At 38.6% G+C, this 15,136-nt stretch overlaps 2 protein-coding genes across 4 annotated transcripts in view; one reads left to right on the forward strand and one right to left on the reverse strand.

Moving 5' to 3' along the window:
- The first annotated feature begins 2,222 nt into the window (after window positions 1-2,222).
- Window positions 2,223-15,136, forward strand: part of spice1 (spindle and centriole associated protein 1) — a 24,874-nt gene continuing 11,960 nt past the window's right edge. The window contains exon 1 of one of the 3 annotated variants that reach the window (XM_016441227.1): window positions 2,223-2,281. The gene's annotated coding sequence lies outside the window, so the exon portion shown is untranslated. Of the gene's footprint in view, window positions 2,282-14,138; window positions 14,145-15,136 lie in introns of those variants that run through there. The other 2 variants (XM_016441225.1, XM_016441226.1) reach the window with 2 other exon arrangements.
- The window catches only part of LOC107654227 (protein shisa-2), a 12,075-nt gene continuing 2,637 nt past the window's right edge, over window positions 5,699-15,136 (reverse strand). Inside the window, exon 2 of the mRNA XM_016441228.1 lies at window positions 5,699-7,260. Coding sequence (XP_016296714.1) covers window positions 6,689-7,260 — 572 coding nt within the window. The 3' untranslated portion in view covers window positions 5,699-6,688. The remainder of the gene's footprint in view (window positions 7,261-15,136) is intronic.

A 15,136-nucleotide genomic window follows, 5' to 3' on the forward strand; every position in this document is an offset into this window, starting at 1 on the left:
GGGCGGCTGTTGCGCTTCTCGGTGTGTCTGCATGTGTGTGTTTTTGTTAAATCCTAGCGTCTGCGTCTCCAGAGATCGGAGTTTGGCGTATCCGTCATCACCACGGCGAAGCAGGAGGGGAGGCCACTCTAAACAAACACAAAACAGCCACCCACATGCATACACTCTTTTTGGAGGAATGCCCATTGCAGACCTGAGATGGGGGGGAGGAGGTGTGGCTTACAGATGCTGCAGACACACGCATGCACCGTTCCCATCCAGTGAGGCTGCCAAAACACACAGCGATTCCTCTGAGGCGGAACCCCCACCCTGCAGCATGGAGCTTCCCAGCTTACCACACACACACAAATACACCTTCTCTCGCTCTCCGTCTCACCTAATCTTCTACTTAATGGCGGCCTCTGTATCTTAGAGCTCATGTTCTCTCCGTCTGCCCCTGTCTTTGATTCTCTCTCTTTTTCCAGATCGACAATCTCCATGTCTCCTTGTTCTCTTGGTCTAGTTATCCTTTCATTCCCTCTCTGTTCCAGTCGGTGGCTGCTGTGGATCACAGATGTAGCTTTTGCTTTTGTCCGCTTTCACTCGACCTGTTGGGTTTCTGGACTGTTTTGTCAAATAAACTGGACTTGTGACTCTGTGTCATTCTCTTTTTAAGCCTTGCTTTTGTCCTGTTATTGTTGCCCGAGTCATTTCAGGCAAATTCTTATTATTGTTCAGTTTAAATTTGTGGATTCACACTCATGTCGTTCCAAACCGGTGTGACTTACTTTCTTCTGTGGAACAAAAAGAAGAGACATTAAGAATGTTCATGCCACTCATTTTTGTGGAGCAGGAACTGTCAAGTCAGGCTGTCTGCAGGATTTTTTAAATCAAATTTAAGCCTTTGTTTAAAGACCTTTTTAAAACCTGAGCAGTGTAGGGCAATGGTAACATATTAAACCTTTAAATGACTGTAAAAAACAAACAAACATGATTTACATGTTCAGATACAGGTTTTCACAAAGTTTTATAAAATAAAACAACATTTCAGCCATTTTTAAGAAAAGGGGTGAGTCAAAAATATAAATTATATTTGAACAATTATTTTCAAACAATTACATTAATTTAGTAACATAAATATATCTTGGTGTCTTCATTTACAACTGCGTGTTTTCTGCAAACAATAGCAGAAGGACTTACTGAAAGTCATTTTTCCCACTGTGTCCGATATTAAAATCGGTGCGGCTTCCGAGATATGAAATTAAATTATTCCTCCAGAGTCTCCTCCTTCCATTTCTACCACTGATTATTCAACTTCCCGCGTCTAAGCGCAACTGTTGATAACGGTTGAGGTCACAAATGGGTTCAAATTTGTATGATGTGTCGATTGTGTGAGTAGGATGCGTTTCATACTGATGTGATTATTCATATAGGCCTAAGGAGGGTTGGGCCATACAAATTACGAGAGTTTACTGGGAGAAATAACAATACGGGAGGTGGGAGATGGGTGTGAAATACGGGAGACTCCCAGGAAAAACGGGAGTGTTAACAGGTATGCTGTTAACTCACTGCTAACTCACTAGGGAGTTCGAAACTGGTTTGTGAATCATTGGAAGATTTTTACCTATTTAAAAGAACCATTTAATATGAGTCAATTGTTTGCGATTCCACAACCTCACTTATAGCTGACAAAAAGAAAGTTCCCCCGAGTAGATTAACTCATATGCAGTAGGTACTCAACCAAAATGCCTATGAATTTTTATTCATATTTTAAGTTAGCTTTTAATTTTAGTTTTAGTAATTTTGTTTTGTGCTTTTGACATTTTTATTTTTTTATATTCTCTTTAATTTATTTTTATTCCAGTTTTAGTTATTTTAGTAGTTAAACTTACTTCAGTTATTTGCCAAAATTTCTAATTTTCATTTAATATTTAATTTTAAAGTTTTATCATGTAATATTTATATTTCGTTTCAGCTTTAGTTATTTCAATTAACAAAACTATATAGTTTAATAACAAAACTATATCTAACGCCTATATGTGCCTATTCAAATAGATAAACGACTCAGAGTTCAGAGAGGAGTCATTTGTAACTACACGATTCATTGACCGTTGACTGAGTGAGTCTTGTTAACTCGCCGCTAACTCACTAGGGAATTCGAAGATTCGAAACTGGTTTGTGAATCTTTTGATTTTGACCTATTGAAAATAACCGGTTCGTATGAGTCCATTGTTCGTGATTCGACTCACGCTACCACAGAAAGTTCTCCTGACTAGTTGAACGCATTGCTTCAGATTCGGTGGTGAGTAAATTATATAAGAATTTAATTCATTCTATTCGAATTTACATCATACATTCATCAAGTTTTTAAGGGATTACCAAACTTTGAATAGCAGCCTATGTGAAAAGGAGATCGTTGTAAAATTGCTGAGCTAAAAAAATGAGCTTAGCGTGATTTGGTTCACTTATGCTGTCTTAAAAAAGTGAAAGCCAACATTCAACATTCAACACTAGCGGACTTATAAGTGGAGTTTGATTTGTGCTTTCTCCGGCCGGGTTTGTTTGAAGTGCACTTCAGAGCTACATAGTCAGAGTTACAGGTTAGGAAATGAGCTGAGGTGGAGTGTTATTTTAAGATTAAAAACAGGAAAGACAGAAGAGTACTAACACATTTACAGCATATGTAGATCTTACCTTATTTAAACCCCGAATCATTCAATTTGCCAAAGAACACATTGTACATCAGTGCACTTAGTGTGTATGTGAAGGATAAAATACACAGATGTACTCAACTATATATGTTCTGAATTAACGATAGGTGCGTTGAATGGATATTTAGAATAATCCCATACGAGTTCATTTAAGTCTTAATGTAACTGTAAATTACCAGCTCTGTCCAGCTCCACTGCCTCCAATATGGTGAATCCATTCCTGTTCCACCTCAGCAGGAACCACATGGATCCATTTCAACTCTGTCCAATGACTCCCCAAACGTTAGTCTGACCCTAAAGTTTCCATATATACATGCCAAGAACACAGGCAGATTTAACTAACTGCAATTATTTTGGGTTTTGTTTGTATATGCAGCCATTGTCTGGGTGGAAAGTGTGACTAGTGACGTGTGCTGTTAAGTGTGTTTAAAGACTTGTTTAAAGAGTTTTTATTCTAGCTAGTTAAAGTATGAAAAGCGATTTGTGTTTTAGCACGTTCAGGTAATATTTATATAGATTTAGCTTTACATTTTCATCCTGTCTCATATGTGCATGTGCAAAACAGATATTACTAACTAAACACAACTGTCAGTTCTGAGGTCATTTGGTTCAATATTATTTTTAAATGTTGCAGATTTTTGTAGCTAATGTGTAGGCTATATCACATATATTGTGGGGAAAACTTTTTATTTGTATTTTTGTTCTAGGTGATTAAATAAAGTGTTTTAATAATCGTAAATAAGTGGACGTATATTTATAAAATGTCACATCATACTTGGTGCAGTATGTGTAATTTTAAAAATAACAATTTCCACTAAATTCATGATTTCCTTAATTGTAGAACAGCCTGTTAACATTTCTCTATTGCACATGTTAACAGCTTGTAAATGTCTTTTGAACTGGCAGCACTTCAGCTTTCAACAACATGAAGAATATGACCATTTGCATTAATCTCAATGTTAACAGGTGCCATAATTTACTGTCGTTCATCATTTACTAGTTTATCAGAATCTCCCTAAGAGACCAGCAAAATATTACAAAAGACTTTTGATCTTTCTATCATTTAAAAATCCTTTTAAAAAATGTATCAGTTAACAAAAAAAATAAAAACGAAATAAAGCAGCACAACTGTTTTTATATTGATAAATATGCTTCTTGATCAGTAAATCATCATATTAGAAAGATTCCTGAAGGATCATGTGACACTGAAGACTGGAGTAATGATGCTGAAAATTCAGATTTGCCATCACAGGAATAAATTACATTATAAATTATACAAAAAAAAAGTGATTATACTTAACAATACTGTTTTTATTGTATTTTTGATCACATAAATGCAGTCTCTGCATGACTTTCAAAATCTTACCAACCCCAAACGTTTGAACAGTAGTGTATATAAATATAATTTATAGCTGTTCAATCGTGACGTCAACTCAGGCTAATTCAGCTTGGTTTCCAGTATCTAGTACATATATTTAAAAGTAATATGAACATGTGCATAGAGTTTTATGACTAAATGTCTGTCTGTATATGCAAACACTTAGCATGGAAACTATGCAAAGATTTATGCACGCAGCCCATGGTCTCAGTTTCGTCATGAGTGTTGAGAGTGATGAAAGTCTGAGCACTTAAAGTCCATGTGTAACAGGAGCACTCGGGTTTAATTTAGCCGAGGCAGTGGTGCAAACGGGCCCTGCATGTCTTCATTTGAGAGCGCCACACATACCGCTGACAGCAGCACTCAGCATCTCTTACAAACAACCCAGTGACACTTCACAGTCTCTAAAAATATTTATTATAATTATTATATTTCATATGTAAAAGACACGTAGCACCCTGCTCTCAAAAAGAGAGAGGCACATTCAAGCTCAAATACTCATTCAGTTTTACACACACACGTATCGTACACAAAAATAGATCTGATGTGCATGTAAAGTTGCCCACAGATACAGTCGAAACAGACATTCTCCCTGTCAGGACAGACTTTGCTACTTTTCCTGTAGGGGTAGAAACCATCTATCTCAAACTTTAGTGAAAGTTCACCAAAAAAAGAAAGTTCTGTCATCATTTACTCTGTCATTCCAAGCAGTGGAACACAAAAGATGATATTCTAAAACAACCCCACTGACTACCATCAGTTACTTTATATTTTTTCAGTATTGAATATTATTCTAAAATGTATTCATATATATATATTTTCAGTTTTCACATTAATTTTAGCTTAGGTTTTTTGCAATTGTGTTTTTTCATGTTTTAATTATTGTAATATTTTTAATTTAGTTTCAATTTATTTTAATTCAGTTTTAGTTTAACTTTAGTACTTCAACTTAAACTTTAGTTAGTTGCCAAAGCAACTCATTTTTCAAGTTTTTCCATTTAATATATACATTTAGTATAACATTTTTAACAACTTTTTTTGCTAGAAAAACTATTTGCTTTTGCCATTTTCATTAGTTTAAGTTAAAGATTTCTATTTCTATCTAACAATTCTATTCTATCTGGAATTTTTAATAGTTTAGTTTTAGTTAACAATAACAGCACTGGCTTTCATTAGATGAAAAAACAGACATTTTTAAAATGTAGCTTTTATTAATATTTTAAGTTATTTTCCTTTATATTGTCCAAGTTTTCCTTTTAATTTTAGTGTTTTAGTACTTTTGTTTTGTTCTTTTGTCATTTAAATTTTTTCATATTCTGTTTTGCAAAGCAACATTTTTTTCAAGTTTTTCATCTAATACATTATTTTAGTTTAACAGCAATTTTTGCTATAAAAATTTGATTTTGCCGTTTTTATTAGTTTAAGTTAAAGATATCCATTTAGCCTTTATTTCAGTTTTAGTTCGTTTTTACAATAACAACATTGACTTGAATTAGATGAAAAAAATAGAAATATCTTCTTTTGTGTTCCACGGAAAGTCATAAAGGTTTGAAACAACATTTTGGATTGAATTACCTTTTTAACTTCCAGCTCTAAAACCCAAATAACTCAGACTGGTGATTTTTTGGTGATTTCAGACTGGCAGTCTTTAATTTCATTGTGATTTTTCTGCCAGTCTGAGATCTAATGCTGGAGTTTTAGTAGTCCAGAAAGGTGATGGCCTTCTGGAGGAGCCTGGGGCTTTTTTTCCTCGCTAAACTGCTGCCTTTGAGCGCGCTGAAAGAAACCCACTCCAAATGAAATGCCCTGGAACCCTTTTGGTACTCCTCAAGTGTACCTTATGCTAACAGAGGGGAAGAAAAGTGGCACACATACACAGTCCTTTCACAAGGCAGAGACTTGGTGAAGGGGAACAGTTGGCAGACAGTTTTTAGTGCGTAATTGACTCTGGTGCTTTCAGAAGACCGCTGATCTCAGCTACACACACCTTCGCACATCGCTTTCCCAAACACAGGCCTATATTTTTTGTATATTTTCTATTCAGTTCCTTGGCAATGCGAAAATGACTTTGGTTCTGCAGAATGTGAGTGTGTATATGCGAAAGTTTAAGTGTGTGTGTCTACTGTATGTGCGTGTGCTGCAGTGGGCAAGAGGGTGGAGCGTCACAGTCTGTGTCCTGTGTTCACTTCATTAGATTTTAAGCATCCAACAGGGAGCCAGGACTGTTTTTCACATTACAGCACCTGTGATTCCCATTACACACAACATATAGTGCACTACACACACACATATTCATCACATACTGCATCTCATAAACCAACACACCTATACAGTCACGCACAGAGCGCACATGCACGGTTATACAACACAAATATACATCGCATATATACACACGCGCTTCATTTACAAAGGCACCATTAGCACTTTTCAAGGCATGTTACACACACATCCAGTCATTTCTTAAGCACTGTTTCCTTTATATCACAGAAAACAATGTTGTGTTTGATAAAGCACCGGTTTGAGAGTCTCATTTGTGTGGTTGCAAGCCTTGACTCTCAATTTTGTGCCCTGAACTGATTTTTTTGTGTGATTTTGATTCCTATGATGGTCCCATTGGGATTCACATGGTAACCGGAGGGTATTTTTGATCCCCGGTCACACTAGCCACGCTGGTTGGCGGAGGATACGGAGACTGCAATGGGCGGTAGCCCACTTGAGCGGGATCTAGGAAGGCAGGAGCCGGAGAAACAGGGTGGGCGAATCCGATGTACTGAGGATGTAGAAACTGCCCTTGGTGAGGAAGGATTTGAGTGGCTTGCTGGCAGTTTAGCACTGAGAAGTTGGTCGGCATGTTCACGTAGACGCTGGCGTCTGGCGGGAGGCAACACGAGGCCTGGGCGCGGAGCAGAGGGACGTGTGCGGGACGGGGGGCGGCCGGTGGAGCTGAAGAGCTGGAGGAGGTGGCAGTGCTCGACTGGCGGGAGGACGAGCCTCGCGACGTACCTGTGCTGGCCATCATGGGAATCGTCTCGAGGACACGGGCGCTGCTGGACCCTCCTCCTGAGCCGCCGCCTGATGAAGGCTCCTGTTTGGGACGGAGACAGCGGCAACAGCACACGGCAACAACGGAGCCCACCAGCACGAAGGCAACGAAGACCGAGCCGACGATCAGGAAGGGCACATAGATGGGTACTGCAGAGCAAAAGCAGGAAAATTATGTCAAGTTTTAACTTCTATTTAATTTGCTTAATTGATCAATTCGGTAGTTGAATTTTATGGAAAAAGTGGAGTATGTGCCATGTAAATATCAAGAGTTTTTCTACCTGATTTTTGAGTGGACTAAAATATGTTGATTATAGCTCCAACATGTTTTCAACACAAAGGGTGAATTGCAAAAGGAAGTGAGCATCCCTATGCCCTCCTACCTTCGAAGGGCAGAGCCCTTGAAGTGTGTTCTTTCAAGAGTGCAGGCCATTACTGTCTCGTATAGGCCAAGCGTTTGGAACTCCCTTGGCAAAGGGAATGACTGACCAGATGTTACCTTGACAATGCTGCGTGTGTGTGCAGCATTCAGCACTCCATCAGTTGTTGCAAATAGTATTTCTTCTTTTTATGACTATTTTATTTAAATATCATCTAATTGTGTATTAAACTTTTTTTAAACTAAACTTGCTTAAACTTGCTTACATACCGTCTTAAATCATAGGCTATTTCTGTCACTGATGAAAAATATTTTGTATTACATTAATATAAAGACAAATTTAATTAGCCTATTCTACATTCTCGTTTTGTATGTGAAGTCGAAATCAACCCCAACTTTGCATCAAATGCATCGCAAGATCTCCTAACCAAAGATCACATGATCACAAATGGAATTTATGTAAATCACATCCGTAAAGAGACCATCGCATGTTCCCTTCGCTAACAGACTTCTGGAAGGGCCCTTCATGAAGGGATTCAGTTGTTCACTTTCATTTGGAACGGCCCTACAAATGGCGTCCCCTTCCAGAAGTGCCCTTCAAGGGTGCAAAAAAGCCATTTGGAATTTGCCCAAAGTTTCCCAGTTGATTCGACAACTGGACATATGTTAAAGAAATAGCACAATTTTTTTTTTTTTAAATATTTGAATTTTTTAAAAGAAACAAAACTATTTACACGTTGTCATATTAACCCGTTAGTGAACAGAACGATGTAATGGCCCATTCACATCAAAAACTATTATATTAGGGTTCACACCAACGGACGATAACATTCTGTTTACTGTAAGCACGTGCTGCAGTTTTGTCATCTGCTGCTTTAAATGCTTGAGCTCTTTACACTTGGGTGGATTCAGTTTGATTTACGTTTTAATCTTTCATCTGGTACGTTCTGAAAGTGATTCCAAATGATGTCTCTGTGTTGTTATAGTTGTGGTGTGGATTTTATGGAAGCCCGTTTCTGCCACTGAATAAAAAATGAAAAAAGGTGATTGCGACCTTTTATCTCACAATTCTGACTTAATAACACGCAACTAGGACTGTGCGATTTGGGGAAAATATCTAATTGCGATTTTTTTTGACAGATATTGCGATTGCGATTTGATTTGCGATTTGAATTTTGCAAAGTCAAGCTTCAGCTTAACATTGTCAATAGTGTGCAGCACAGTATGGGTATCATTACCCTGCAGAAAAAAGCAATTGAAACCATCACTGAAATTCAAACAAAATTCCTTTTTGTAGTGTGTTTTGGGCATTATTCCAATAGGGATTGCTGTTGTTTTATTGTTTCCCATCTGCCAGATTACATCCCACCAATAGAATACATCAAATACCAGTAGACACCATTATAGTTTACATTAAAGCTAATATAATTCCCAATATAACCCTTAAATCCATTAAATTTCTGTGTTTTGGGAGGGGTTCTATTGTTTTTTTTCAGCAGGGAATATTATAATGGTATTACTACTTTTACAGAATTTACTTAATTACTGAATTTCACAGGAAAGATTCGTTTATTTTGTGTAAATAAAGAACTGTATTACTTTAGTCAGTTATTAAAGTATTACATAAGTTACATAGGCTGATTTATTCATTTTAAGTATTTGGGATTTTAAGAACAAGTGGACAATGTGCTGAATGTTTCATTTCATCCAAGTGAAATGAGCAAAGCTGTTAGACTGAATTTACACTTGTTTTAAACGCGGAGCCAGGCGCGAGTTGACAGGTTGCGCGCGTGCGTCAAGCCTCGTCCATACTGCCAGAAGCGCTCGTGGAGACTTGCGGTGCGGAGCCGCGCGTGAGTAAACGAGCATTACGAGACAGGCTGCGTGTGTGCGGCTAGTGTAAGCGGCTCCTCCGTGAGACGCGGGAGAGAGGAGCGAGTATGAGAAGCATTCAGAGACACAGGCTGTGTGAGCGGTCTTCTGAATTGGGAATAGCGAACATGCATTATAAACTTCTTTCAAATTAGAATTTGTTGGGGAGATAAAATGTGCAAGATAACGTTCATGTACTAATACAAGCATCTAAGAATGTATCTTTTATTCTCCAGTACTGAAAGCAGAACCGATAAGGTGTCACACAGTGGGGAGGATTGGAACGAGGAGACGCTGGAGAACACTTCGACATGGAATTTAATAGAATCAGCAAACGGGGAAAACACAGGAACTAATGGAAGACGTTTAACAGCAAACGGGAAACACAGGGTTTAAATGCACAGAAACTAATGGGACACACCTGGGAACAATATGAACTAAATGGGGAACACCTGGACTCAAATAATAACAAATGAGGACAGGACACAGGAAGAACCAAATAAGGGCAAACAGGAACAGATCGCCCCCCCTCCCGGACGGCGCGTAACAGTACCATCAGGGAGGGGGGGTGGGCGCCCTGGAGGCTGGTGTACGACTGGAACAGGGCGGAGACAAGGGAAGCCTTCAGAGCGGGTCAGGAGGCCATGGTGGAGCAGGCAGTTCAGGTTGCCATGGTGGATCTTAACGTTACCTTTTTTGTTTGGTGTCTGTCATTTTGAAGCCGAAGTTATCTCATATTACACAAGTTTTTTCTGTAGTAGTTGCCTAACTATCGATCTGACCCTGTAGACGCCATTATCACACACACTCTCTCCCGCGTTCTGTTTGTTTGTTTGTTTTAATGGTGGGCGTTTACGCGGTTGGCTAGAGCAGTGCTGATTGGGTGCGCTCACTCTATTGGTTAGTAAGGCTGCCACTCAAGGCTGGCAGTCATGCATATGCTCTGGAACAGAGTAATATCGCATCCACATCGCAGGCTTTGCGATTAGGAAATCGCAACGTCTCAAATCGCGATTTCGATTCGATTTCGTGTCTCTCTCCCGACCCGCTTTTTTATTTATTTATTTTTTTAATGATGGGCATTTACGCAGTTGGCTAGAGCAGTGCTGATTGGGGAGAACGGAGGTGCGCTCACTCTTGCCCAGGGCAAGACTGCAACTCAAGGCAGGCAGTCACGCATATGCTCTGGAACGGAGTAATATCGCGTCCACATCGCAATGCTTTGCGATTAGCAAACCGCAACATCTCAAATCGCGATTGTGATTCGATTTCGATTAATCGCACAGCCCTACACGCAACTGCAAGTTAAGTCAGAATTGTGAGATATAACAATTCCCAACAATTCCAATCCCCACACACAGAATTGGACTTTACCTCGCAATTGCGAGTCTAGGCCTACATCTCACAATTCTGAGAAAAAAGTCAGAATTGCGAGTTTTTAATCTTAACAATTCTGACTTAATTTCTCAGAATTACAAGATATAAGTTTATATTCCACAATTTTGAGAAAAAAAGTCAGAATTGTGGAACTTGCGACCATAGTTTGCTAACGATGCTTTTGGGAAATGCACCCTTGAACGATTCACTGATGCAAACCACTAAATCACGAGGGAATTCAAGGCTGTTTCATTAAACTTTCTGACTGATTCATTAAAAAGAACCTCTTCATAAGAGTCATTTCTTCGTGGATCAGACATCATGGCTTGTGCTGTGTTCATTGTTGTGTACAGAAAATACTGGCATGCACTCTAACAAGATGATATCTGATCAAACAAAGCTTGTATAGATTTTAAATTATTGTTGCTGTTTTTGTTTTTATAGCATTTGCAATCATTAGTCGCAGTCTAATTATTTACTGGCCCAGATCAAAAGAACAAACTAAAATGTGCATCGGCTTCCTGCTTCAGTGTAAATCTTTTGGATTTTTTGCCCGTTTTATCATCCACTAGGTGGCAATCTTAGAAACTCAATCTTACTTAGAAAAGTAATCTCATCAACAAGCAAGCTGCTAGATTTGAGGTATCATTAATAAAGTACAGTTTAATACCTTATTTTTAAAATGTGATGCTTGTAATAAAACCTTCATGATGTATTTAGGTTATCCAGCTGTATTCACTGCCATTGATACTAGAACATGTAATGTTATAGTGTGTATCAGGCCTCCTTAATGTCAAAAATAGAGAAAAGTGCTGGATGGCAGCATATTGGAGGACTTTGGGGAGTTTTGTTTGTATATAGCCCTTGAGCAATGTTTTTCCTTCTCTTTAGAAAGCACACATCCGTTTCAAATTCCAGTACACATCTGAAGCAATTGTACCTCCACTGCCATAAGGAAGACTAGGATATCAGTAGTGTGACTGAGCTCAATTAAACTTTTACAACTCTAAAACTAACAATAAGCAAGTTTGAAGCCTAAAGCATTGCTGAACTGTGTTGATGTGTCACAATTTGCCATGCATGTGTATCTTTAAATCAGAGAACAGAGCGCTGACATGTTTCCACCCCGCTCACAGATGGGTACCCTGCTGGCTCATGTGAGATGAAGGGATTTGAGAGAGAAGCAAAAATGAAAGACGAGATGTTCCATCAGTGACTCGTCCCCAGGGGTCTGGGGTCCCTCATTAACACTTATTAAGACAGGCTTGATCTGCTCTAATCTCTTGCAACCAGCACTGACCTTTCTGCCCTTGCTGCCTGACCATGTGCATGCTTGGGAATCACGATGCTGGCTCAACATTGTGATGTATATCTGCCATCGGCGATGGACGATGGGATCGTCTATCAGCCCAACCCTGCTCTGCATTAAAAGTGACCTTTATAGCTTAATTAGACATCTGATCGCCAGAGGAAAGCTTTCAGCATTTACTTTGTTGCAGCTGGTCAGGACCTCTCACCCTCATAATTGAGTTGAATCAAATCATCTATAATAGCCAATGCAAAGTGGCTTTTGATTTTATTGTAGGAGTAAAACAGACTCTATTTACAGAGCCATAACCTAAAAAATGCAGCCATTGTTAACGATTTATTATAATAACGTTGTTGAATCAAAGACATGATTGCTGTGCAAAAATGACAGCGGAGTCATTCTTACAGCTCTTTTGGTAGTTATTACTATAACAGTGGAATTTTTCAGTAAATGACCTGAATTTTGGCAAGCTTTAAGTTTGCATGCATGTTTTGAAAATCAGTGCTTTTTTGGCAGTTGAAACACTCCCTTTTTTTTTAAACACCCTATTCACAATTACACACAAATGTGTGTGGAAAAACAATAGAGAATCTGTTGTACAGGTTATTTCCATAGATTTACTGTTCCTCAGAGATGCTTTTTGTTGTAATTCAGAGTGTGCTAGTGGTAACAAAAGGTGTCTAATGAGATGGATGGTGACACAGTCATGCCAGGGGTTTTCAATAGTTTTGTTAAACGTAAAATATATATTTCTGTACTCTTTGTATCATTTGGATAAATATGGACGTTTTTTTCTTGCAATTCCATGTTTCACAATTCTGTCTTTTTATCCTCACACTTGGAAATATCACAAGATATAAAGTCAGAATTGTGATCTAAACAACTGCGAGATGTTAACTTGCAATTGTGAGGTAAACTTGCAATTGCAAGAAAGAAGTCAGAATTTTGTGATAAAATGTCGCAATTACCTTTTATTTTTAATTCCACTGCAGAAACAAACAAACAAACAAAAAAACTGAATTGTGAGATGTAAAGTCTGAATTGTGAGTTTTGAACTGGGAATTGCGAGAAAAACATAATAATTGTGAGATAAAAAGTAACAATTACCTGTTTTTATTTATTTATTAGCCCATGGCATCCATTCAAATTAACATATTATATATATATTATACAAAAAGATGAAAGGAAAAACCATGTAGGCTAACCTGATTTATTTGTACTGTTGTAGTTGAATCAAGAATGTTATTAGTGGATCTGAAGTTCACTGCCGATACAGGATGACAGCAAAGCCCTTCTCGTGTCCTTAAAAGGATTTGGGGCCTCTTAACACGAATTCACACCTGTTGCATTATTGTCCAAGTGGAGCCAAGTCTTCAACTGCCAGACAGGCTCTGTCAAACTTCATGCTCACATGCTGTAGTAGCAGACCACCATTTTCTCTTGCCTTTCAGATATGCATCTATTTCTTAAAAAAATCACTGTGTTGTTTTTGTTTTTTTAGCTTATAGGTAGTTTTTAGAACTCAAAATCTACTTTTGTATCAATTTGAAGGACAATATTTGATTTGTTAGGTTCATAAGTTGTCAGTTCATACGTTCAGATTCATGTACATTTTACCGTTTACTATTTAAATTAAATTATGCTGAAAAGTCTATTGTGCATTAATAGCAAGGTTGTAACAACTTACTCTATACTGTGGTTTTATTCAACTGTTGCCCTTTTAGGGTCAATAGCTGTGGAAATAACGCAGACGTTAACGTTAAAGTATGTGTTTATATAGAAACTGAAAAAATAAACCTAGCCTACTCTGAGAAACATTCACTGGAGTGAAAAGTGTGACAACTAGCCCCAGTGTCCCCAATTTGGTTCAGCTGAGGGGAAATTCGTGGACTCCAGTTGAATTAAAAGTTTTTGAGCTTGCACAAAGGAAGGAAACGATGCACCGGCGATGGTTATTTTATGAACGAGGCTGTCAGCACATCGCACCGGAGATCCGGTCAAGTCTGAATTTGATCCTCGTGGGGAACCGGACGACTGGCGTTCGCGCGCGCTCGTTACTGTGCTATTTATAACCGAGCGCAGTACAATTTACCATTTGTGAGTGAGTGGACGGTTAGGTGCCAAGTTGGATGCCAATTTAACTGCAGCTGTCAAAACCTGGATAAGCAGCGACATTTAACCCGTTTATTTAGGGATGGAAATCGGTAGTAGCCTAATTGAACGATTCTGTTTCCAAATCTTTACGATTCCAGTTAATGATTCTTTTAGTACTTTTGAGGAAGAAGAAAAAAATCCTACTGCATTTACAGCTCTCTCATCAGTCTATTGACAAATTATCATATAATTACAGATTTCAATAAGAAGCTTAACTAATGATAAATAAATATTCATAAGTACAATCCACTTACTGGTATGCTACTATATATTATAGCCTACATAGAAATGGCATTTAAAATGATAAAACTTCATTAATTATTCTTAAATACTTATTATTGCAACAAAACCCATAATGTGTATCTTTAACTAGACCCACACAGTACCTGGTTCATTTCGAGTCGGAAATGACGAAATTAACGACTTGCCGTTCAGTAAGTGAGTCCGATTAGTAACCGCTCCAATTGATTCAGAAGTGATTCACTAATGGCGCTTTTCCACTGCGTGGTACGGCTCGGTACGGTACGGCACGGCTCGGTTCGGCTCGGTTTGCGTTTCCACTGCCGCGACTAACTTGTTCATTCCGCGTCGCCCCATCAAGCTCTCACTGGATCCGCTCCTCTGCTATCAACTATCAACACGTCTGTACTTCCTCAACAGGGGGAACAGCCACTTTTTGGTTGTTAAAAAAAGGTGCGCTCGTTCAAAACAGTTGCGTTCGATCCTTCGCTGGCTGTGCTGATTTAAATCTAGCGGTTCTTTTGTGTTTGTGTCGCAAGTTCAGTGACGCAGGTAGTGACGATTCTCTCCGGCCAATCCGTGATCAGCAGAGTTTACACGTCACGTTTTGGTAACGGTACGGTTCGCTTGGAACCCCAACCGAAGTGGTACTAAAAAAAGTACCAGGTACCAGGTACTGTACCCAGTGGAAAACC

This window comes from Sinocyclocheilus anshuiensis, unplaced genomic scaffold (assembly GCF_001515605.1).
Source record: "Sinocyclocheilus anshuiensis isolate Anshui unplaced genomic scaffold, SAMN03320099.WGS_v1.1 scaffold655, whole genome shotgun sequence".
In the NCBI taxonomy this organism is placed as follows: domain Eukaryota; kingdom Metazoa; phylum Chordata; class Actinopteri; order Cypriniformes; family Cyprinidae; genus Sinocyclocheilus; species Sinocyclocheilus anshuiensis.